A 25604-nucleotide genomic window follows, 5' to 3' on the forward strand; every position below is an offset into this window, starting at 1 on the left:
CTGATCACCACCATACCCCATACGAGCGTCCTGATTACTGCCATACCAGCGCCCTGATCTCCGCCATACACCATACCAGCGTCCTGATCACCATCATACACCATACCAGCGTCCTGATCACCATCATACACCATACCAGCATCATGATCACCATCATACACCATACCAGCATCCTGATCACCGCCATACCAGCGTCCTGATCACCGCCATACCCCATACCAGCGTCCTGATCACCGCCATAAACCATACCAGCGTCCTGATCACCGCCATAACCCATACCAGCGTCCTGATCAAGGCCATACACCATACCAGCGTCCTGATTACCGCCATACCCCATACCAGCGTCCTGATCACCGCCATACCCCATACCAGCGTCCAGATCTCCGCCATACCCCATACCAGCGTCCTGATCTCCACCATACACCACACCAGCATCCTGATCACCGACATACCCCGTACCAGCATCCTGATCGCCACCATACTAGCGTCCTGATCACCGCCATACCCCATACCAGCGTCCTGATCACCGCTATACCCCATACCAGCGTCCTGATCACCGCCATACCAGCGTCCTGATCTCCGCCATACCAGCGTCCTGATCTCCGCCATACACCATACCAGCGTCCTGATCACCGCCATACCCCATACCAGCGTCCTGATCACCGCCATACCCCATACCAGCGTCCTGATCACCGCCATACCCCATACCAGCGTCCTGATCACCGCCGTACCCCATACCAGCGTCCTAATAACCGCCATACACCATACCAGCGTCCTGATCACCGCCATACCGCATACCAACATCCTGATCACCGCCATACCAGCATCATGATCACCACCATACCTCATACTAACACCCTGATGACTGCCATACACCATACCAGATGTGGCCTTTTGCTTGCTTTTATGCAGCCCTTGGGGCACGATTTCATCCACTGATACCAACAATGAGGCATAATTTCACCTGCTAACACCAATGAAGTGGCACAATTCCTCCCAATGACTCCCAACGATGGGGCACTATTCCTCCCAATGACTCCCAACGATGGGGCACTCTTCCTCCCAATGACTCCCAATGATGGGGCACTCTTCCTCCCAATGACTCCCAATGATGGGGCACAATTCCTCCCAATGGCACAAAGGATGGGGCACAATTCCTCCGAATGACTACCAGCGATGGGGAACAATTACTCCCAATAATGGGACATAATTCCTCCCAATGACTCTCAACGATGGGGCACAATTCCTCCCAATGACTGCCAACGATGGGGCACAATTTTCCCAATGACTGCCAACAATGGGGCACAATTCCTCCCAATGACTCCCAATGATGGGGCACAATTCCTCCCAACCATGCACCATAACAGCCTCCTGATCACTGCCATACTCCATACAAGCCAACTGATCACCACCATACACCATACCAACACCCTGATCACCGCCATACCCCATACCCTGATCACCACCATACCCCATACCAGCATTCTGATAATCGCCATACACCATACCAGCGTCCTGATCACCACATATGTCATACCAGCATCCTGATCAACACCATACCCCATACCATCGTTCTGATCACTAACATACCAATGTTTTGATCACCGCCATACCCTATACCAGCGTCCTGATCACAGCCATACCTCATAACAGCATCCTGGCTACTGCCATACCACCATCCTGATCACTGCCATACCCCATACCAGAATCCAGATCACCGCCATACTTCATACCAGCATCCTGATCAAGGCCAAACACTATACCAACACCCTGATCACCACCATACCAGCATCCTGATGACCACCGTACTGCATACCAGCGCCCTGACTCACCACCATACCCCATACCAGCGTCCTGATCACCGCCATACACCATACCAGCATCCTGATCACCCCATATGTCATACCAGTGACCTGATCACCGCTATACCCCATACCAGCATTCTGATCACTACCATACACCATACCAGATGTTTTGATCACATCATCCAGCGTCCTGATCACAGCCATACCTATACCAGCGTCCTGATCACCACCATACCCCATACCAGAGCCCTGATCACCGCCATACCCCATACCAGCGTCCTGATCACCCCATATGTCATACCAGTGACCTGATCACCGCTATACCCATACCAGCATTCTGATCACTACCTTACGCTACCATACCAATGTTTTGATTACATCATACCCCATAACAGAGTCTTGATCACTGCTATACCAGCATCCTGATAACCACCATACCTCATGTAAATGTCCTGATCAGACCCGTAACCCATACCAGCATCCTGGTCACGCCCATACACTATACCAGCGCCCTGATCACCGCCATACACCATACCAGCGCCCTGATCACCGCCATACACCATACCAGCGTACTGATCACCCCCATACCAGATACCATCATCCTGATCACCGCCATACTCCATACCAGCGCCCTGATCACCGCCATACACCATACCAGCGTCCTGATCACCCCCATACACTATACCAGCGTCCTGATCACCCCCATACACTATACCAGCGCCCTGATAACCGCCATACACTATACCAGCGCCCTGATAACCGCCATACACTATACCAGCGCCCTGATAACTGCCATACACTATACCAGCATCCTGATCCCTGCCATACCCCATACCATTATCCTGATGACCGCCATACCATCATCCTGATCACCGCCATACCCCATACCAGCATTCTGATCACCTCCATACACCATACCAGCATCCTGATCACCACCATACCCCATAATAGTGTCCTGATCACCGCCATACCCCATACCAGTGTCCTGATCACCGCCATACCCCATACCAACATCCTGATCACCACCATACCCCATACCAGCATCATGATCACCACCATACCCCATACCAGCGTCCTGATCACCACCATACCCCATACCAGCGTCCTGATCACCACCATACCCCATACCAGCGTCCTGATCACCACCATACCCCATACCAGCATCCTGATCACCACCATACCCCATACCAGTGTCCTGATCACCACCATACCCCATACCAGTGTCCTGATCACCACCATACCCCATACCAGCGTCCTGATCACCACCATACCAGCGTCCTGATCACCACCATACCCCATACCAGTGTCCTGATCACCCCCATACCCCATACCAGTGTCCTGATCACCACCATACCCCATACCAGTGTCCTGATCACCCCCATACCCCATACCAGTGTCCTGATCACCACCATACCCCATACCAGCGTCCGGCATTTTAGGATCTCAACTGATCTATTTTCATATATATATATCCCATAGTTTGTAGATTCTATATAATTCACACAAACGAAATAATATAAACTGTTTTGGGTTATTTTTACCCCCAAAATGTAGCACAATACATTTTGGCTTAAATTTATGAAGAAAAATTATCTATTTGCAAATTTTTAAAAACAAAAATTAAGCAAAAAATATTTTTGTTTTCTAAATTTTCTGTATTTTGTCATGTATATAGCAAAACATAAAAAACCCCAGTGGTGGCCAATGTCATACGGGTACAGTGTTGCATGACTGAGTAATTGCCACTCAAAGTGTGATAGCGCTGAAAGCTGAAAATTGACCTGTTCTGGAAGGGGGGTGAAAATAAAAAATGCTAGTGTGCATGGAGCCTTAGGCTGGCCATACATTATTACAACACCCTGATCACCACCATACCAGCATCCTGATGACCACCGTACTGCATACCAGCGCCCTGACTCACCACCATACCCCATACCAGCGTCCTGATCACCGCCATACACCATACCAGCATCCTGATCACCCCATATGTCATACCAGTGACCTGATCACCGCTATACCCCATACCAGCATTCTGATCACTACCATACACCATACCAGATGTTTTGATCACATCATCCAGCGTCCTGATCACAGCCATACCTATACCAGCGTCCTGATCACCACCATACCCCATACCAGCATCCTGATCACTACCATACCCCATACCAGCGTCCTGATCACCACCATACCCCATACCAGCGTCCTGATCACCACCATACCCCCATACCAGCGTCCTGATCACCGCCATACCCCATACCAGCGTCCTGATCACCACCATACCCCATACCAGCGTCCTGATCACCACCATACCCCATACCAGCGTCCTGATCACCACCATACCCCATACCAGTGTCCTGATCACCACCATACCCCATACCAGCGTCCTGATCACCGCCATACCCCATACCAGCGTCCTGATCACCACCATACCCCATACCAGCGTCCTGATCACCACCATACCCCATACCAGCATCCTGATCACCACCATACCCCAAACCAGCATCCTGATCACCACCATACCCCATACCAGCATCCTGATCACCACCATACCCCATACCAGCATCCTGATCACCACCATACCAGCGTCCTGATCACCACCATACACCATACCAGTGTCCTGATCACCCCCATACCCGCGTCCTGATCACCACCATACCCCATACCAGTGTCCTGATCACCCCCATACCCCATACCAGTGTCCTGATCACCCCCATACCCCATACCAGTGTCCTGATCACCACCATACCAGCGTCCTGATCACCACCATACCCCATACCAGTGTCCTGATCACCACCATACCCCATACCAGTGTCCTGATCACCACCATACCCCATACCAGTGTCCTGATCACCACCATACCCCATACCAGCATCCTGATCACCACCATACCCCATACCAGCATCCTGATCACCACCATACCCCATACCAGCATCCTGATCACCACCATACCCCATACCAGCATCCTGATCACCACCATACCAGCGTCCTGATCACCACCATACACCATACCAGTGTCCTGATCACCCCCATACCCGCGTCCTGATCACCACCATACCCCATACCAGTGTCCTGATCACCCCCATACCCCATACCAGTGTCCTGATCACCACCATACCCCATACCAGTGTCCTGATCACCACCATACCAGCGTCCTGATCACCACCATACCCCATACCAGCGTCCTGATCACCACCATACCCCATACCAGTGTCCTGATCACCACCATACCCCATACCAGCGTCCTGATCACCACCATACCCCATACCAGTGTCCTGATCACCCCCATACCAGTGTCCTGATCACCACCATACCCCATACCAGCGTCCGGCATTTTAGGATCTCAACTGATCTATTTTCATATATATATATCCCATAGTTTGTAGATTCTATATAATTCACACAAACGAAATAATATAAACTGTTTTGGGTTATTTTTACCCCCAAAATGTAGCACAATACATTTTGGCTTAAATTTATGAAGAAAAATTATCTATTTGCAAATTTTTAAAAACAAAAATTAAGCAAAAAATATTTTTGTTTTCTAAATTTTCTGTATTTTGTCACGTATATAGCAAAACATAAAAAACCCCAGTGGTGGCCAATGTCATACGGGTACAGTGTTGCATGACTGAGTAATTGCCACTCAAAGTGTGATAGCGCTGAAAGCTGAAAATTGACCTGGTCTGGAAGGGGGGTGAAAATAAAAAATGCTAGTGTGCATGGAGCCTTAGGCTGGCCATACATTATTACATTTTCCTGAGATTTTTCCTTTAGATTTACAAAAAACCATATAATAGGAGGTCAAACCCAAACACTTTCAGTCGTATCCAATTAGGCAGGCCCTTAGTTGAAGGTAAATCTAAAGGAAATTGGACAGAAAATTGGAAGAAAATTGTAAAGTGTATGGCCAGCCTTAGGCAACTTTCACACTTGTGCGACTTCGAAATTGCACGATTTTCATTGCAACTTTACAATGCAACTCTGAATGTGTGCGACTTCGGTGCCACTTCGGCTTTGACCAAGGATGATTGCTTGTGCTCTACAAAGTCGCACACAAGTCACATGTCTATCATTCAGGTGCGACTTTCATGTGACTTTGGAGGGTTTATAGTCTATGGCCCTCAAGTCGAATGGAAATAGGACAAAAGTAGTGCAGGAACTACTTTCAATTTCTCACTTTTAGATATGAATGGAACTCATTGGGGAAACAAGAGGTGCCACTTGTCATGCGACTTTGTACCCCAAAGTCACACGACCAGTCGCACACGTGTGAATGGGCTCTTAGAGTTCTCTGCAGAGGCGAGACGGCGAATGTGACCTGGGCCACCAATGTGACGGAGAGCCCCTTTAGCTGAATGCAAAGCTCTACAAGACTCTCTTCAGAAGCCGATAACCCTCTGATATGGACATTTCTGACCCGTGCCAGCAACGCAGGGTGGGGGGGATATCCCTCGAAGAGATATCATTTATAAACATTTGTTCACATCACAAGAACATTTTCTGCAATTCCATCACCGACAAGGACAGACGACAGTTCAGAGCAATGACCCCCAGACAGTGGCTTTGGAGTCTCAAGTTGTCCTCATCTCTAACAAATGTTGCCCAAGCAGCTGTCCGGCATGTGTGCAGCTACAGGGTGTGAACTCCTGCCACGCCATGACAGCCCCACACACACATAGAGGAATGACATGCGCTGATGAAAGCTTGGAGTACCAAACCACAAACTCCTCTGATCTCCCGCTCCGCTAGATGCCTGCTCAGGTGAGTGACAACACCGCTCAGACTCTGTGTCACTGCCCCGCCTCCTTGGACTTCAAGCGACTATCATCACATTGGTCGTCTCAAGTCCGCTGGGATCTTTGTTAGCCGTTAGGTGACTTCAAATGAAGCTGTGCTTTACCTGCACAAGCAACAGGTACACTTGAAGTGGTTGTAAACCTCAGACGTGAAATATGAACAAAGCACATCCCTCTACAGTGTGCACTTTTCTCAATCCAGAGCACTAAGTGTCATTTCTGTCTGCTGCCTCCTGACAAGTTTTCCTGACACCAAGAGATAAAAAGTGACAGGGGAGGGAGCTCCAGCACACAGCCTGTGATTGACAGCCTCAGCTCTGTTCCTGCGTGCAGGGGCGGTGTGTCCCTTCCCCTCCAATCAGCTCTCACTGAGCTCTGCATAGTGTAACTTCAGCTCCCCGCCCCCTGCCTTGATGACCAATGATGGACAGAATGTCACCCTTACAGACGGCCACAAATTTCATTGGTGCCACGCAGTTGGCTCTGCCAGGCAGCGTTGATGCCACGATTGAAACCTCAGACATGAAATATGAACAAAGCACATCCCTCTATAGTGTGTACGTTTCTCAATCCAGAGCACTAAGTGTCATTTCTGTCTGCTGCCTCCTGACAAGTTTTCCTGACACCGAGATAAAAAATGACAGGGGAGGGAGCTCCAGCACACAGCCTGTGATTGACAGGCTCAGCTCTGTTCCTGCGTGCAGGGGCGATGTATCCCTTCCCTCCAATCAGCTCTCACTGAGCTCTGCATAGTGTAACTTCAGCTCCCCGCCCCCTGCTTTGATGACCAATGGTGGAAAGAATGTCCTCCTTACAGTGGTGGACAGAATGTCACCCTTACAGACGGCCACAAATTTCATTGGTGCCACGCAGTTGGCTCTGCCAAGCGGCGTTGGTGCCACGATTGAAACCTCAGACATGAAATATGAATAAAGCACATCCCTCTATAGTGTGCACTTTTCTCAATTCAGAGCACTAAGTGTCATTTCTGTCTGCTGCCTCCTTCCTCTGCTATCAGCATGAGCCACGTCTGACAAGTTTTCCTGACACAAAGAGATAAGTGACAGGGGAGGGAGCTCCAGCACACAGCCTGTGATTGACAGCCTCAGCTCTGTTCCTGTGTGCAGGGGCGGTGTGTCCCTTCCCTCCAATCAGCTCTCACTGAGCTCAGCATAGTGTAACTGCAGCTCCCCGTGCCCCTGCCTTGATGACCAATGGTGGAAAGTATGCCCTCCTCCTTACACTGGTGGGCAGAATGTCACCCTTACAGATGGCCACAAATTTCAGTGGTGCCATGCAGTTGGCTCTGCCAAGCGGCGTTGATGCCACGATTATGTAGGCACCATTAAATGGGAGGTCATTCATCCAAAGCTCAAGGAGCCCCTAGAAACCTCTATAGGAACCCAAGGACTCCATGGAACTCTGGTTAAGAATAGATAGAAAAGATCACAAAATAACTTCATTCATTTTGAAACAATATAGAAGTAAACTACTGAAGTATTTTTATAAATTTCCTGGCGCTGCCAATCAATAATCCTTTAGATTCCAATTTGTTATAATAGGGGGTGACCGAGATCAGGGATATTTGCTGCGCAGAGTATAATACACACCAACATGGTAAACAACACATTATGAACATAATAAGCAAAAAACAATATAAAATAATGTCTAACAGTTCACACAACAGAGGTCAGGTCATATGGGCTGAGGGGCCATGGCCATCACAGTAAGGGGATAGTGGACAGTGACCGCCCAGAAAAATGGGAGGGCAGTTGACAAGTCTTCAGGGTTAGGGGACTGTTGGTGGTGTATGTCCAGGAAAATAGGTGGGCAGCTCATGACAAGTCTTCACGGTAAGGGGATTATTGGTGGAGTACTTCCAGGGCAATGGGTGGGCAGTTGATGACAAGTGTTCACAGTAAAGGGTATTATTAGTGGGGTATGTCCAGGGAAATGGACAGTTGACAAGTCTTCACAGTAAGGGGATTATTGGTGGTGTATGTCCAGAAAAATGGGAGGGCAGTTGAAAAGTCTTCACAGCTAAGGGACGGTTGGTGGAGTATGTCCAGGAAAATGGGTGGGCGGTTGACAAGTCTTCACGGTAAGGGGATTATTGGTGGAGTACGTCCAGGGCAATGGCTGGGCAGTTGATGACAAGTCTTCACGGTAAGGGAATTATTGGTGGATTACTTCCAGGGCAATGGGTGGGCAGTTGATGACAAGTGTTCACAGTAAAGGGGATTATTGGTGGAGTATGTCCAGGGAAATGGGAGGGCAGTTGACAAGTCTTCACAGCTAGGGGACGGTTGGTGGAGTATGTCCAGGAAAATGGGTGGGCGGTTGACGACAAGTCTTCACAGTAAGGGGATTATTGGTGGTGTATGTCCAGGGCAATGGCTGGGCAGTTGATGACAAGTCTTCACGGTAAGGGAATTATTGGTGGATTACTTCCAGGGCAATGTGTGGGCAGCTGACGACAAGTGTTCACAGTAAAGGGGATTATTGGTGGTGTATGTCCAGGAAAATGGGTGGGCGATTGACGACAAGTCTGCACGGTAAGGGGATTATTGGTGGTGTATGTCCAGGAAAATGGATGGGCGGTTGCTGACAAGTCTGTACGGTAAGAGGATTATTGGTGGAGTACGTCCAGGGCAATGGATGGGCGGTTGCTGACAAGTCTTCACGGTAAAGGGATTAATGGTGGAGTATGTCCAGGGCAATGGGTGGGCAGTTGACAACACGTCTTCATGGTAAGGGGATTATTGGTGGTGTATGTCCAGAAAAATGGGAGGGAAGTTGAAAAGTCTTCACGGCTATGGGACTGTTGGTGGTGTATGTCCAGGAAAATGGGTTTACGGCAAGTCTTCACTGCAATTATCACGGGACTATTGGTGGAGTATTTCCAGGGCAATGGTGGGCTTCACTGTAAGGGGATTATTGGAGGAGTATGTAGAGGTAATTTGGCAAATGGTTGGTGACAAGTCTTCACAGTAGGGGATTATTGGTGTTGTAGGGCCAGGGAAGTGGACAGGCGGTTGATGACAAGTCTTCAAAGAGGATAGTTGGTGTTGTATGACCATGGAAATCGGCGGGTGGTTGATGAAAAGTCTTCAAGGTAAGGGGGTTATTGGTGTTGTATATCCAGGGAAATGGGTGGGCAAGTGGCGACAAGTATCCCCCCTCTTCACCAGTGACAGGAGAGGTGGTAGCAATGGTAAACATGCCATCTGCTACACAGTGTACAGAGACTGGCACTCTGGCCTGTCTCTGTACACAAAGTTGGAGTTGGTTTTAATTAGCTTTAGTTTCGTTACCTATGTTCTGGAGGTAATTTCTTTAAAACTGGTTGTTTTTGAATTTTCTAAAACTGGCGCTATGAATAACTACCGCATGCGTCAATAAAGCTACTGAAACTGGTAGCAGGACTTTTTGAATTAGGAGGGGGCCATATCACCAGAAAAGTGTCGCTAGAGCTTAAAGTAAAACTAATGGCAAAACTTTTTTTTTTTTCATTTTGGAAAGAGTAAGAGACAGTTATAATCCCCTGACAGATTTTTTTTTTCGCCATTTGTGCCCCATTTCTGAGATTTCCCTTTAGTTCCTGTCCCATAGTCACAACAGGAAGTGAGAAGAAATCCCTGCAAATTAAGGGAATCCCTAGGGGAACCCAAGGTCACCAGAACTAGTGTCCATCATTGGAAGATTCCCCTTCTGTTACCTTTCTGGGGACTACCCACAATTTGGGATTTTCTTTACTTTCACTTTTAATGATAATGGTAAGCAGGATTAATAGAGAGGATGGGGGTCAGGGGTCTCAGACAGCAATAAAAACTGGAAGGGGTTTTGCCTATAGTTATACCAAATTTCACTGAAGCCCACCGATAGTCAGATATCTAGGCCTTTAAAGGAAACATGTTCGGAGAGACTCATTCCCCAAATCCAAAGAGCTCTAGTTTATACAAGCGACTGCCATTGGTGAGGAAATTTAACATACCCTTGCTGTAAAAAAACAGGTAATATCGCCATAACTGACACCAAGGTTGGTAACAATTTAAAAAAATAGAAAGCCCTGCCCGGCACTAGGATGTTACACCTTTGGCCCAGATTAGCTGCCATGTTGTGGTGGTGGCTCTTCATGGTCCTGGGGTGTCCTGGTGTAAAAGCCAAACCAGACGGAATGTCTGTGGAGGTTCACATTTATCCAGGTCATGGTATATCTAGCAGTAGTTGCTCACATTCAACTGGACTTGTCCTGTAATGTTAACGATGCTCTGTAGCTTCTCCAAGCAACTCTTACTTCCAATGAGCATCAAGAACATAAACCGTGCATTTCCTGAGCATTGCCCAAGCATTCACACAGGTAGTACGGGCACATGCATCTGACCACCGTGGTATGTGCAGATGTAGATTGTGTAACAGCAGGACAGGAGGAGGGAAAGTTATAGAACCACTTTGTTCCAGTTGCATAACCCATCCTTGGTGGCCAATGAGTGTCTGCATAGGTGTTAATCCTTCCAGTCGCATGGTTGAAGGTGCTCTCAATACACCAGGATAGAGATGTTAATCTAATCACTGTGCTAGGTGTAGATGTAGATTGTCCAAGAAGATAGGAGGTAGGAAAATTGTGGAACCACCTTGTTCTAGTCATATAACCCATCCTTGGTGGCCAATGGGTGTCTGCATAGGTGTTAATCCTTCCAGTCGTGTGGTTGAAGGTGCTCTCAATACACCAGGGAAGAGATGTTAATCTAATCACCGTGGTAGGTGTAGACTGTCCAAGAAGAGGATAGGAAAGTTGTGGAACCACCTTATTCCAGTCATATAACCCATCCTTGGTGTTCAAGTCTGCATATGTGATAATCCTTTGAGTCACATGGTTGAAGGTATTCTCAGATTGCCAGGGCAGAGATATTCAAGCAGCATTATATGTGGAATCATGCATCTGATCACCGTAGTATGTGTAGATGTAGATTGTACAACAGCAGGACAGGAGGAGGGAAAGTTATAGAACCACCTTGTTCCAGTTACATAACCCATCCTTGGTGGCCAATGAGTGTCTGCATAGGTGTTAATCCTTCCAGTCGCATGGTTGAAGGTGCTCTAAATGTGCCAGAGTAGAGATGTTAATCTAATCACTGTGGTAGGTGTAGATGTAAATTGTCCAAGAAGATAGGCGGTAGGAAAGTTGTGGGACCACCTTGCTCCAGTCATATAACCCATCCTTGGTGTTCGAGTCTGCATAGGTGATAATCTTTTGAGTCACATGGTTGAAGGTATTCTCGGATTCTCAGGGTAGAGATGTTCAAGCAGCATTATATGTGAAATCATGCATCTGATCACCGTGGTATGTGTAGATGTAGATTGTGCAACAGCAGGACAGGAGGAGGGAAAGTTATAGAACCACCTTGTTCCAGTTATATAACCCATCCTTGGTGGCCAATGAGTGTCTGCATAGGTGTTAATCCTTCCAGTCGCATGGTTGAAGGTGTTCTCAATACACCAGGGTAGAGATGTTAATCTAATCACCGTGGTATGTGTAGATTGTCCAAGAAGATAGGAGGTAGGAAAATTATAGAACCCCCTTGTTCCAGTTACATAACCCATCCTTGGTGGCCAATGAGTGTCTGCATAGGTGTTAATCCTTGCAGTCATGTGGTTGAAGGTGCTCTCAATACACCAGGATAGAGATGTTAATCTAATCACTGTGGTAAGTGTAGATTGTCCAAGAAGATAGGAGGTAGGAAAATTATAGAACCCCCTTGTTCCAGTTACATAACCCATCCTTGGTGGCCAATGAGTGTCTGCATAGGTGTTAATCCTTGCAGTCATGTGGTTGAAGGTGCTCTCAATACACCAGGATAGAGATGTTAATCTAATCACTGTGGTAAGTGTAGATGTAAATTATTCAAGAAGATAGGAAAGTCGTGGGACCACCTTGTTCCAGTCATATAACCCATCCTTGGTGTTCGAGTCTGCATAAGTGATAATCCTTTCAGTCACATGGTTGAAGGTATTCTCAGATTGCCAGGGTAGAGATGTTCAAGCAGCATTATATGTGGAATCATGCATCTGATCACTGTAGTATGTTTAGATGTAGATTGTACAACAGCAGGATAGGAGAAGGGAAAGTTATAGAACCACCTTGTTCCAGTTACATAACCCATCCTTGGTGGCCAATGTGTGTCTGCATAGGTGTTAATCCTTCCAGTCGCATGGTTGAAGGTGTGCTCAATACACCAGGGTAGAGATGTTAATATAATCACCGTGGTATGTGTAGATTGTCCAAGAAGATAGGAGGTAGGAAAGTTGTGGAACCACCTTGTTCCAGTCATATAACCCATTCTTGGTGTTTGAGGAGTCTGCATAGGTGTTAATCCTTCCAATCGTGCGGTCGAAGGTGTTCTCAATATGCCAGTATAGAGATGACAATCTAATCACCGTGGTAGGTGTAGATGTAGATTGTCCAAGAAGAGGATAGGAAAGTTGTGGGACCACCTTGCTCCAGTCAGATAACCCATCCTTGGTGTTCGAGTCTGCATAGGTGTTAATCCTTCCAGTCGCATGGTTGAAGGTGCTCTCAATACACCAGGGTAGAGCTGTTAATCGAATCACTGTGGTATGTGTAGATTGTCCAAGAAGAGGATAGGAGGTAGAAAAGTCATGGAACCACTTTGTTTCAGTCATATAACCCATCCTTGGTGTTCGAGTCTGCATAGGTGATAATCCTTTGAGTCGCATGGTTGAAGGTATTCTCAGATTGCCAGGGTGGAGATGTTCAAGCAGCATTATATGTAGAAAACCGCCGGTGTCTTCGAAGGCTGCCATGGCCGCTCAGGGAAGGCTGCCATGGCCGCTCAGGGAAGGCTGCCATGGCCGCTCAGGGAAGGCTGCCATGGCCGCTCAGGGAAGGCTGCTCCAGTTTGATGTAGAGGTTTTGGACTGACAAATACTACCCAACCAGGCAGCCATCAATACCTGCCTTCTGCACTCAAAGATACCCCACAGGCTCCTCACTGCATCCGAACTCTACCATAACGGTGGAATTCTTGAGACCAGGCGTATTTTTGAGCGTCTTTTTGGACAGATTTGCAAATATTATAGACATTTTTTTTCCATTATGGCCGTTTTGCTGTGGCCAATAGAATCAGATATAGCTGCTGTTTGAGCTGAGAAAACATCTGAAAAAGAGCTTGGAAAAAAAAATGCCTGAATAAATGCTCATCGCCACTGTTCAGGTGTTTTTCATTCAAGTCTATGGAGGACAAACGCTCAGATCTGCCTGAAAAGTAGCGCAAGCACTTTTCTGACTGGCGGGCGTTCTGCTACAGGCGACAGAACGCTCAAGTGTGAACAGGGACCATTGGGATTTTACTTGTTGAGCGTTTCTTTGAGTCGAGATGAAAAATGCTCAAGCGTGAACGGGGGAGGGGGCTGTCTAAGGCCTCTTGCACACGGTACTGATTTTTGAGCATTTCTGGACGTAAATGTCAGACGTTTGTTTTGCGCAGATTTTCATTCACGTGTACAATATATTCCTATGCAAAATCCATGAATATTTATGCTCATATGAACGTATTTCGGTGCAAAATACTGACCGAGAACGCAGATTTTTCCTTTTTTTTTTCAACTGAAGAATACGCTGCGCTTGTTTACACGCTTGTGTGTACAGGTACATTGTAAACAATGGGCTGCATTTTAGATCAGTGAAAAAAAAAAAAAAGCCTAATGCCGGTCATACATAGTTCAAATTCCGAACGATTTTCATCCGAATATCGAAAACGATGTTCGCTTGGTAGTCCGAAGGCGCCATCAATGATTTCGAAAATTGGCCGACCGAGTCATAAAGTTTTCCCCATATAACAGGAAAACTTCTGTCCCTTCCAGGAAAAACGATCGTACGATTTTCGGAAAAACGATCGTACGATTTGACCATCGAGTCGAAAATCGATCTTTATTCACCAATTTTCCAACATCTCCGATCACCGAAAAGGGGAGGAGCCAAAAAAAAAAAAAAAAAAAAATCGGACGGTGCCATTGACCCACTAACAGAGCGAAAATCGGCCAACCAAGTCCTAAAGTTCACCCCATATAACAGGCGAAACTTCCGTTCCTTCCAGGTCGCGGCTCATGGCGCAGATTGTTTTCGGAAAAACGATCGTACGATTTGACCATCACTGAGTCGCAGATCGGTCGATTTTCATGAATTTTCCAACATGTCCGATCACCGAAAAGGGGAGGAGCCACGAAAATCAGCCGGTGCCATCGACCCCACTAACAGAGCGAAAATCGGCCGATTATTCTTGGGTCCAATTTTCAGACATTAAAAAAAAAAAAAAAAAAAAAGTCGAATTTCGACCCATGTATGGCCGGCCTGAGGCTCGGTTCACACTACTGCGACCTGAAGGCTGTACGGCCTACAATGTGACTTTTCCAGGCAACATGTTAGCAAATGGAGTTTGACTTGATACATGACTTTTCCATGCGACTTTGCTACTTTTTTTTTTCCTGTCCAACTGGAAAATATCAGGGCGGTTTTTTTGTAAAATGTTTCATTTATTGAATTTCTAACGATCTTCTCATTCTCAGGAGTGGAATTCGAATTCTGTGTAAAGAATAGCTGGTTGCCAAGGAGAGGGCAGGGAATGCGGTTGCCGCGTCCTTAGCAACAGATGACTCATCAGCTGTCAGTGGTTTCCCCCCCGCTGACAGCTGAATGTAAATAAAAGAATGCCGGCAATAAAAAAAAAAAAGAAAAAAAGAAAAAAAAAAAAAGAATTGAAAAAAAGAGAAAAAAAAATTGAAAAAAAGAGAAAAAAAAATTGAAAAAAAGAGAAAAAAGAAAAAGAAAAAGCGTGGGGGTCCCCCTTCAAGGTCTGGTATGGAATTTAAGGGGAACCCCACAACAAAATTTAGAGGAAAAAAGATCCATACCAGACCCTTATCCAAGCATGCCCAACAAGTCAGGAAAGGAAGGGGGGGGGGAATGAGCGAGTTAAAGGGGGCTTCTGATAAGTCACCTCCTGCAGACCCCCACAGCCCAGGGTTGTGGGGAACAGGCCCTTGTCCCCATGTTGATGGGAGTCTCCCCCTTCCCCAAAGCACCCCCCCATGTTGAGGGCATGTGGCCTGGTATGGTTCACTCCCCCCCCCCTTCCCTGACTTGCTCGGATAAGGGTCTGATATGGATTTTATGGGGGAACCCACACCATTTTTTTTTTCAATTCTGTTGTGGGGCTCCCCTTAAAATCCATACCAGACCTGAAAGGCCTGATAAGGATTTGGGGGGGGGGGGGTGACTCCCACACATTTTTTTTATATACTCAATTGCTGGCATTCTTTTATTTACATTCAGCTGACAGCGGGGGAAACCACTGACAGCTGATGAGTCATCGGTTGCTAAGGACGTGGCGGCGGCCGGCTTCCCAGCCCTCTCCTTAGCAACCAGCTATTCTTTACACAGAATTCCACTCCTTCTGAAAATTAGGATTTCGTTAGAAATTCAATAAATGAAACAAAATGTAATGGAAAAAAAAAACTAATAATTTCCAATTGGTCAAAAAAAAAAAAAAAAAGTGTGTCGGATCCAAATCACATCATTATAGAGGATGATCCAACTTGGAGGCAACTTCCATTAAAGTCTATGGGCGCAAGTCGGATAGACGTCGCCTTGAAGTAGTGCAGGAACCTTTTCTAAAGTCGGAGCGACTTCACTAGAGCTAATTAAGATGGCTCTCATTGGGGCGGACTGACAACTCATGGGGCCCCCAGGCAATAGGGGATCATGGGGCCCCTGTGTCCTCGCCCACACTCAAAAAAGCCTATGAAAGGTACCAGGGGCATCTCATGGGGCCCCCTACTGACCCCGGGCCCTCGGTAGTGCCCGAGTACCCCAATGGTCAGTCCGCCCCTGGCACTCATTGATTTACATGGGATTTCACGTGTCATGCGACTCGGGGGTCTCAAAAGTCGGATCCCAAGATGCTGCAATGTGAATTGAGCTGAACACTGACACGACGACACTTTTATCGCTGTAGTTGGATACATTGTTTCATTGTGCGATTTTTAAAGCAGAACTATAGGCAAAATGTTTTTTTTTTCATTTTGGATACATTAAGGGAGGGTTATAACCCCGGTCGTTTTTTTGCCATCTGTGTCCCCGTTGGGGAGATTTCCCTTCACTTCCTGTTCCACAGCCTAAAAGGAAACCCCTGCAAATTAAAGGGAATTTCTTGGGGATCCCCCCCCCCCAGCTCACCAGAATCATATTGGAAGATTTCCCCTTTATTATTTTTCTGGGAACCACCCAAAATGTAGGATTTTCTTTTACTTTTTATTTTCAACAACAACAGCAAACAGGACAAAGAGCGGGGGGATTTCTCTAAGCCCCGGATTACATCTATGCGGCCGTGGTGGCCGCGTTTTGCGTGGGCACGAGAGCACATTCATTTGAATGGACTCCCGTGCCACGCAGGGAAGAAGTCCCGGCGCTTCTTTGGAAAACGCAGCCGAGGTTCCCAGTACGGTTGCGTTTTCCAGTGCGGGCGGCGTGCCATTAGAACTAATGGAACCCCCCCCGCGGATCCACATTCCTCTGTGCGGGTGGTGAGGCTGGACGGATCCACAACGGCACCACGCACGCAGACGTGAACCTAGCCTAAGGCTCCGACGGCGCCATCCTTGATTTCGAAAATCTGCCGATCGAGTCATAAAGTTCTCCCCATATAACAGGCGAAACTTCTGTTCCTCCCAGGTCGCGGCTCTTGGCGCATATTCTTTTCAGAAAAACGATTGTACGATTTGACCGAGTCGAAAATCGGTTGTTTTTCGCAAATTTTCCAACATGCCCGATCACCGAAAAGGGGAGGAACCGCGAAAATCATCCGGTGCTATTGACCCCACTAACAGAGCGAAAATTGGCCGATTATTTGGACGAAAAATTGGTCGATTTTCGACCCATGTATGGCCGGCCTTATAATGGGAATGCGATATTACGGCGGGAAATCTGATGCTAACTGATGCTGGGGAGGGGGGGGGGGACTAACTGCCACTGACATATTTAGTGACGATACTATACACTCTCACTGTACTAATGACACTGGCTGGGAAGAGGTTAACGTCTAGGGCAGGGGTGTCAAACTGGCGGCCCTCCAGCCTTTGTCAAACTACAAGTCCCATCATGCCTCTGCCTTTGGGAGCCATGCTTGTAACTGTCAATCTTGCAATGCCTCATGGGACTTGTAGTTTGGCAACAGCTGGAGGGCTGCCAGTTTGACACCCGTGCCCTAGACGTTAACCTCTTCCCAGCCAGTGTCATTAGTGACCGTGTATAGTATTGTCCTGAAGATGTCAGTGGCAGTTAGTCAGTTCCCCCCCAGCATCAGTTAGCATCAGATTGCCCACCGCAATACAAGCAAGACTCCCAAAGGCAGAGGCATGATGGGACTTGTAGTTTGGCAACAGCTGGAGGGCCGCCAGTTTGACACCCGTGCCGTAGACTTTAACCTCTTCCCAGCCAGTGTCATTAGTGACCGTGTATAGTATTGGCAGTGGCAGTTAGTCAGTTCCCCCCCCAGCATCAGATTGCCCGCCGCAATACAAGCATGACTCCCAAAGGCAGAGGCATGATGGGACTTGTAGCTTGGGAACAGCTGGAGGGCCGCCAGTTTGACAAGTCCCATGAGGCATTGCAAGATTGGCAGTTGCAAGCGTGACTCCCAAAGGCAGAGGCATGATGGGACTTGTAGTTTGGCAACAGCTGGAGGGCCGCCAGTCTGACACCCGTGTGTCTAGGGTGTCAGCTTTCAGGAAATATATCACGTTTGGGGGGTTTTGTGTCATCTTCAGGCCTGAAATAATTTTCTTTTTTTAAACGTGTGCAAAGAGGCAAAAAAATGGCTCCGGGGTTAAGCCCTGATGAAGGGAGCGGCATCCTCCGAAACGCGTCGGAGATTTGAGATGACTATTCGGCGGTGACGCTTCGATGTTCAATACGATCATCTCTACCACAACCTGAGATGATCGCGGAGATCCTGTGCTGTGCAGCCAAATATTGGGAATTCTTTCCATCTCCAGCCCCTCCGCGCTCCTGGAGGACGATCTACCGCCAATCATCCACTCGGGGGGGGGGGGGGGGGGGCGGAGAATCGCCTGACCCCATATGACTGAGCGCTGACCTCTGGGCAGGAAGTGAGGGGGAATCTCCCCAGCGGGGACACAGATAGACAAATACCTGGCAGAGGTTCTAACCTTCTCCCTGGCTGGAGATCCCCGGTCAGCCCAGGCTGAGGCACATAAAGCAGGAATGGAAGTGTCCAATAGGAGGACGGCGATGTGGTGGGAATCTCCCGGGATTGGTCGGCACGGCTCCACCTCCCGTGTCATCAGTCAGGGACGCTGCTGGTCCATCCTGGTGATGGCTATACGGGGATCAGGTGCAATCAGTAACTGAGGGGGGAGGAGTGACACCCATCTATCACTGATAGAACTGGGGGACACCCCCCGGAGAGGGGGAGGAGCTGAAAGATGGGGCAGGGTAGGTCAGAATGGACTCCCACCCCCATCACAGGCTATACAGAGACAGGTCAAAGCGGGGTATCAAGAGGGTGTTCATGGGGGTGTCAGGTGACTGGAAGGTGTCAGTGGTGGTGTCAGGTGACACTGAGCAGGTAAAGTGAAAGTGGGGGGGGTGACAGAATGGTGTCTTTGGGGGGTTTCAGGTGAGAGGAAGCTGTCAGTGGGGTGTCAGGTGACAGGAGGCTGTCAGTGGGGTGTCAGGTGACAGGAGGGTGTCATAACTAGAGGGTCTAAGGTGATAGGGGGGTGTTAGTGGGAGGTGTCAAATGACAGGAAGGTGTCAGGTAACTGGAGGGTGTTAGTGGGGGATGTCAGACAACAGGAGGGTGTCACATGACAGGACACTATAAGTGGGGGGTGTCAGTGGGAGATGTCAGGTGCCAGGAAGGTGTCAAGGAGCCAGGGGTGTCATTGGTGGTGTCAGATAACAGGAAGATGTCATTGGGAAGGGAGTGTCAGGGGCCTGGAGGGTGTCACTGGGGGTGTCAGGTGACAGTTGAGGATGTCAGGGGTCTAGGGTGTGACTGAAGGTGTCAGATGAGAGAAGGGTGTCACTGGTGGGGTGTCAGGAGGATGACAGGTGACAGTTGAGGGTATCAATGGCCTGGAAGGTGTCATTGGGGGTGTCAGAAGACAAGAAAGTGTCATTGGGGGTGCCATGGGCCTGTAGGGTGTCACTTGGGGATATCAGGGGCCAAGAGATTGTCACTGGAGGGTGTCAGGTGACAGTTGAGGATGTCAGGGGTCTGGAGGGTGTCAGTGGGGGGGTGTCAGGTGACAGAAGAGTGTCAGAAGGCTGACAGGTGACAGTTGAGGGTGTCAGGGGCCTGCAGGGTGTCACTGGAGGTGTCAGGGGCCCAGGGCCCGGCTCTCTTACCCCCAGAATCCGCAGGGGCAGCGCGGGGGGAGGCTGGGCGGCTTGCTGCGCTCGCTCCCGGTGTCTCCCATGGCTGAGGCGGCGGTTCGGTCCCGGCCGAGGATCGGAGCCGTGATTCCAGGCCGGCCAGCTGGAGGCGGAACGTACCAAGTGCGGCCCAGGGGGAGCCGCCGCCCCGATAGGGCTGTGTGAGTGTCCGGTCCGGACACGGAGGGGGTCAGGCTTTGTCCTGGAACCTTACGGTGAAGAGAACTTGCTCACACACCGCCACCTCCCCGCCCGAGCCTCCCCGGAGAAGCGCCTGGAGCCGGAGTAGGCCGGACTCCCCTATTCCGGGAGTGGTTGGGTCCAGCGGAGAGCGCAGACCTGAAATCAGCTGGAAAAGGAAGAAACCATTTCGGCTCCCGGGGGGGAAGAAGAGGAATATGATAGGCCCAGACACCGGAAACACAACTACTCCGGAGGGTTTCCGGGGGAGGGTGTGTGATAATAATGGGGCGGGGTGTGTGTGGCGGGACGGAGATTAGCAGGGGAGCATAATAATCAATACATCACCAACCGGGAACCCCCCTACCAGGTCCGCACATGGTACAGTCCGAAGAGGGCGATGTTTGGCTGAGATTGGAGATGAGCCAGAGAAGAGGAAACACAGAGACCCCCATAGACACCTCATAGAGACCTGAGACCCCCATAGAGTCCAGAGATCCCCATAGACACCTCATAGAGACCTGAGACCCCCATAGAGTCCAGAGATCCCCATAGACACCTCATAGAGACCTGAGACCCCCATAGACGCCTCATAGAGACCTGAGACCCCCATAGAGTCCAGAGATCCCCATAGACACCTCATAGAGACCTGAGACCCCCATAGAGTCCAGAGACCCCCATAGATACCTCATAGAGACCTGAGACCCCCATAGACGCCTCATAGAGACCTGAGACCCCCATAGACACCCCAGACCCACATAGACACCTCATAGAGATCCGAGACCCCCATAGAGTCCAGAGACCCCCATAGACACATCATAGAGACCTCAGACCCCCATAGACACCTCATAGAGACCTGAGACCCCCATAGAGACCTGAGACCCCCATAGACACCTCGTAGAGACCTGAGACCCCCATAGAGTCCAGAGACCCCCATAGACACCTCATAGAGTCCAGAGACCCCCATAGATGCCTTATTGAGACCTTAGACACCCCAGACCCACATAGACACCTCATAGAGATCCGAGACCCCCATAGAGTCCAGAGACCCCCATAGACACATCATAGAGACCTCAGACCCCCATAGACACCTCATAGAGACCTGAGACCCCCATAGAGTCCTGAGACCCACATGGAGTCCAGAGCCCTGAGACCCTCATAGAGTCCAGAGACCCCCATAGACACCTCATAGAGACCTGAGACCCCCATAGAGTCCAGAGACCCCCATAGACACCTCATAGAATCCAGAGACCCCCATAGACACCTCATAGAGCCCTGAGACCCCCATAGAGTCCAGAGATCCCCATGGACACCTCATAGAGACCTGAGATCCCCATGGACACCTCATAGAGACCTGAGACCCCCATAGAGGCCTCATAGAGTACAGAGACCCCCATAGAGGCCTCATAGAGTCCAGAGATGCCTCATAGAGACCTGAGACCCCCATAGACACCCCAGACCCCCATAGAGTCCAGAGACCCCCATAGAGGCCTCATAGAGTCCAGAGACCCCCATAGACGCGTCATAGAGACCTGAGACCCCCATAGACGCCTCATAGAGTCTAGAGACCCCCATAGACAACCCAGACCCCCATAGACGCCTCATAGAGTCCAGAGACCCCCCATAGACACCTTACAGAGACCCTCAAAGACACCTGAGACCCCCATAGACACCTTACAGAGACCTTCAGAGTCCTGAGACCCTCATAGACACCCAAGACCCTTATAGAGACCTGAGACCCCCATAGACACCAGATAGAGTCCAGAGACCCCCATACCAACCAACTTGAAACCCCCATAGCATTAGACCAGAGACCCTCATACTGACCAGCCTGAGACCTCCATAGAAACCAGAGACCCCTATACCATTCAACCAGAGGCTCTCATACTGACCAACCTGAGACCCCCATAGAGTCCAGAGACCATCATAGAGACCAGAAACCCTCATACCAGCGAACCAGAGATCCACATACAATCCAACTTAGAGACTTTCATACCATCCAACCAACCAGAGACCCTGATACCAACCAGTGATCCTCATACCATCAGATCCAGAGACCCTCATACCATCCAGCCAGATAACCTCATACCATCCAATCCAGAGATCCTCAAACTATTCAACCAGAGACCCCCATACCATCCAACCATGCTACCCTCATTCCATCCAACCATGCTACCCTCATTCCACCCAACTCAGAGACCCCCATACCATCCAACCATGCTACCCTCATACCATCCAACCATGCTACCCTCATTCCACCCAACTCAGAGACCCCCATACCATCCAACCATGCTACCCTCATTCCATCCAACTCAGAGACCCTCATACCATCCATCAAACAGGCTCCCATTCCACTCAACACTGAGATCATCGATCGAGACCCTCATAAAATGCACACCATAGCATAACATTGGCAGGAAAGCTCATAATATACACAACACTGGCAAAGACCCTCATACAACCTACCATAAAATCTGCACTGCATCCAATCACTGCCAGAGACCCTCATACTATCCACACCTCATCCAATCACTGCCAGAGACCCTCATACAATCCACAGCACATTAAATCACTGCCAGAGATCCTCATACAATCCACACCACATCCAATCACTGCCAGAGACCCTCATACAATCCACACCACATCCAATCACTGTCAGAGACCCTCATACAATCCACACCACATCTAATCACTGCCAGAGACCCTCATACAATCCACACCACATCTAATTACTGCCAGAGACCCTCATACTATCCACACCACATCCAATCACTGCCAGAGACCCTCATACAATCCACACCACATCTAATCACTGCCAGAGTCCCTCATACTATCCACACCTCATCCAAACACTGCCAGCGACCCTCATACTATCCACACCACATTCAATCACTGCCAGAGACCCTCATACTATCCACACCTCATCCAAACACTGCCAGAGACCCTCATACTATCCACACCACATCCAATCACTGCCAGAGACCCTCATACAATCCACACCACATCTAATCACTGCCAGAGACCCTCATACAATCCACACCACATCTAATCACTGCCAGAGTCCCTCATACTATCCACACCTCATCCAAACACTGCCAGAGACCCTCATACAATCCACACCTCATCCAATCACTGCCAGAGACCCTCATACAATCCACACCTCATCCAATCACTGCCAGAGACCCTCATACTATCCAAACCTCATCCAATCACTGCCAGAGACCCTCATACTATCCACATCCAATCACTGCCAGAGACCCTCATACTGTCCACACCACATCCAATCACTGCCAGAGACCCTCATACTATCCACATCCAATCACTCACAGAGACCCTCATACTATCCACACCACATCCAATCACTGCCAGAGACCCTCATACAATTCCCACCACATCTAATCACTGCCAGAGACCCTCATACTATCCACACCACATCTAATCACTGCCAGAGACCCTCATACTATCCACACCACATCCAATCACTGCCAGAGACCCTCATACAATCCACACCACATTCATTCGCTGCCAGAGACCCTCATACTATCCACACCACATCTAATCACTGCCAGAGACCCTCATACTATCCACACCACATCTAATCACTGCCAGAGACCCTCATACAGTCCACATCACTGCCAGAGACCCTCATACAATCCACACCACATCCAATCACTGACAGAGACCCTCATACAGTCCACACCACATCCAATCACTGCCAGAGACCCTCATACAATTTTGCAAATAAATCTTTCTCCATGTATTTCGGCCAAAATGTATCCTGCTCCATTTCTTTGGTGAATTTAACCCAAATCAGTGTTTATTATTTATTCTGTAGGAAAGTTATAGAGTCCACAAACTGTGAGATATATATCTGAAAATCGATCGATACTGACGGCTGATCTCATTTCTTCAGGCCCTAAAATGCCAGAACAGTACAAATCCCCCCCAAATGTCAGGACGGTACAAATCCCCCCCAAATGCCAGAACAGTACAAATCTCCCCCAAATGTCAGAACAGGGAAAATCCCCCCAAATGTCAGAACAGGGAAAATCCCCCCAAATGTCCGGACAGTACAAATACCCCCCAAATATCAGGACAGTCCAAATCCCCCCCCCCACAAATGTCAGGACAGTCTTAATACCCCACAAAGGTCAGGACAGTACAAATCCCCCGAAATGACCCCTTTTTTGGAGAGTAAACAGTCTGAGGTATTTAGAGGCATGGCGAGTTTTTTTTAAGTTTTGTCGTGATTGAAAACTAAGAAATTAAATTTTTTTCAAAATGTCCATTTGAAGAAGTTATGTTCACACACATCATGGGCATACTTAGACTTACACCCAAAACACATTCTGCTACTCTCCCGAGTACACGGATGTCACATGTGCGAGACGTTTGTACCGCCTAGCCACATAGAGGGGCCCAAAGTACAAGGAGCACCTTCAGGCTTTCTAGAAATGGAACTGCTTGTGCGGGGTCCAAGGGGTCAAAGGAGATGGTGTGGAGGGGATACAACGCCTCCTCACTGCCTGTCAAATGTTCTCTGAGCAGTGATCCAAACATAGATGGCTTTTCAGAAAGCATTGCACATGTGATCAAGTCCTTACGGTGACTCTATAACTGCTGTGGCAGTGATTAGGGACACTGACTGGTGGCAGTATACAGTACATAGCACTGCCAGAGACCCTCATACATGTCTCCATACCTCAAAACCAGGGGCGGCCTGACACTTCATGGGGCCCCCGGGCAATAGGGGATCATGGGGCCCCTGTGTCCTCGCCCAAACTCAAGCCTATGAAAAAGGTACCAGGGGCATGTCATGGTGCCCCCTACTGACCCCTGGCCCTTGGGCAGTGCCCGTGTTTCCAAATGGTCAGTCAGGTTATATTCATTTTCTTCTCTTCTTTTAATTTCTATTCTTTTCTGTTTTACTCTATTCTATTCTAAATTCAAAGTTCGGAAGACGGCTTTATTCTTTCTATTTTATTCTAATCTATTCATTTATTTTCTATTCTATTCTTTTCTAATCTATTCTGTTCTTTTCTGTTTTTTTCTTTTCTATTCAGTCCTGTTGATTTTATTATTTTCTATTCTATTATCTTCTAGTCTATTCTTTTCTATTTTTTTTATTTACTATTGTATTCTTTTCTATTCTATTCTTTTTATTCTATTCCTTTATTTTCTTTTTTAATTTTAATATTCATTTTTCAGATAAACAAGTTATACAAACATACTAATTAAAACCTTAGCATATTATCAAAACATTTATCGTTTCATCCCTCCCCCCCCCCCCCCACCTATATACCACCCTATTCCTTTATTTTCTATTCTACTTTATTCTATTCTTTT

The 25604-nt window shown here is 48.4% G+C and overlaps 1 protein-coding gene across 1 annotated transcript in view; it reads right to left on the reverse strand.

The window, feature by feature from the left end:
• Positions 1-20353, reverse strand: part of ZFAND3 (zinc finger AN1-type containing 3) — a 309345-nt gene extending 288992 nt beyond the window's left edge. Inside the window, exon 1 of the mRNA XM_089692567.1 lies at positions 20052-20353. Within this exon, the coding sequence (XP_089548693.1) occupies positions 20052-20122 (71 nt within the window). The 5' untranslated portion in view covers positions 20123-20353. The remainder of the gene's footprint in view (positions 1-20051) is intronic.
• Between the last annotated feature and the right edge of the window lie 5251 nt (positions 20354-25604).

Source organism: Staurois parvus, unplaced genomic scaffold (assembly GCF_062004578.1).
Source record: "Staurois parvus isolate SC_StPar_1 unplaced genomic scaffold, SC_StPar_1.0 ptg000595l, whole genome shotgun sequence".
Taxonomy (NCBI): domain Eukaryota; kingdom Metazoa; phylum Chordata; class Amphibia; order Anura; family Ranidae; genus Staurois; species Staurois parvus.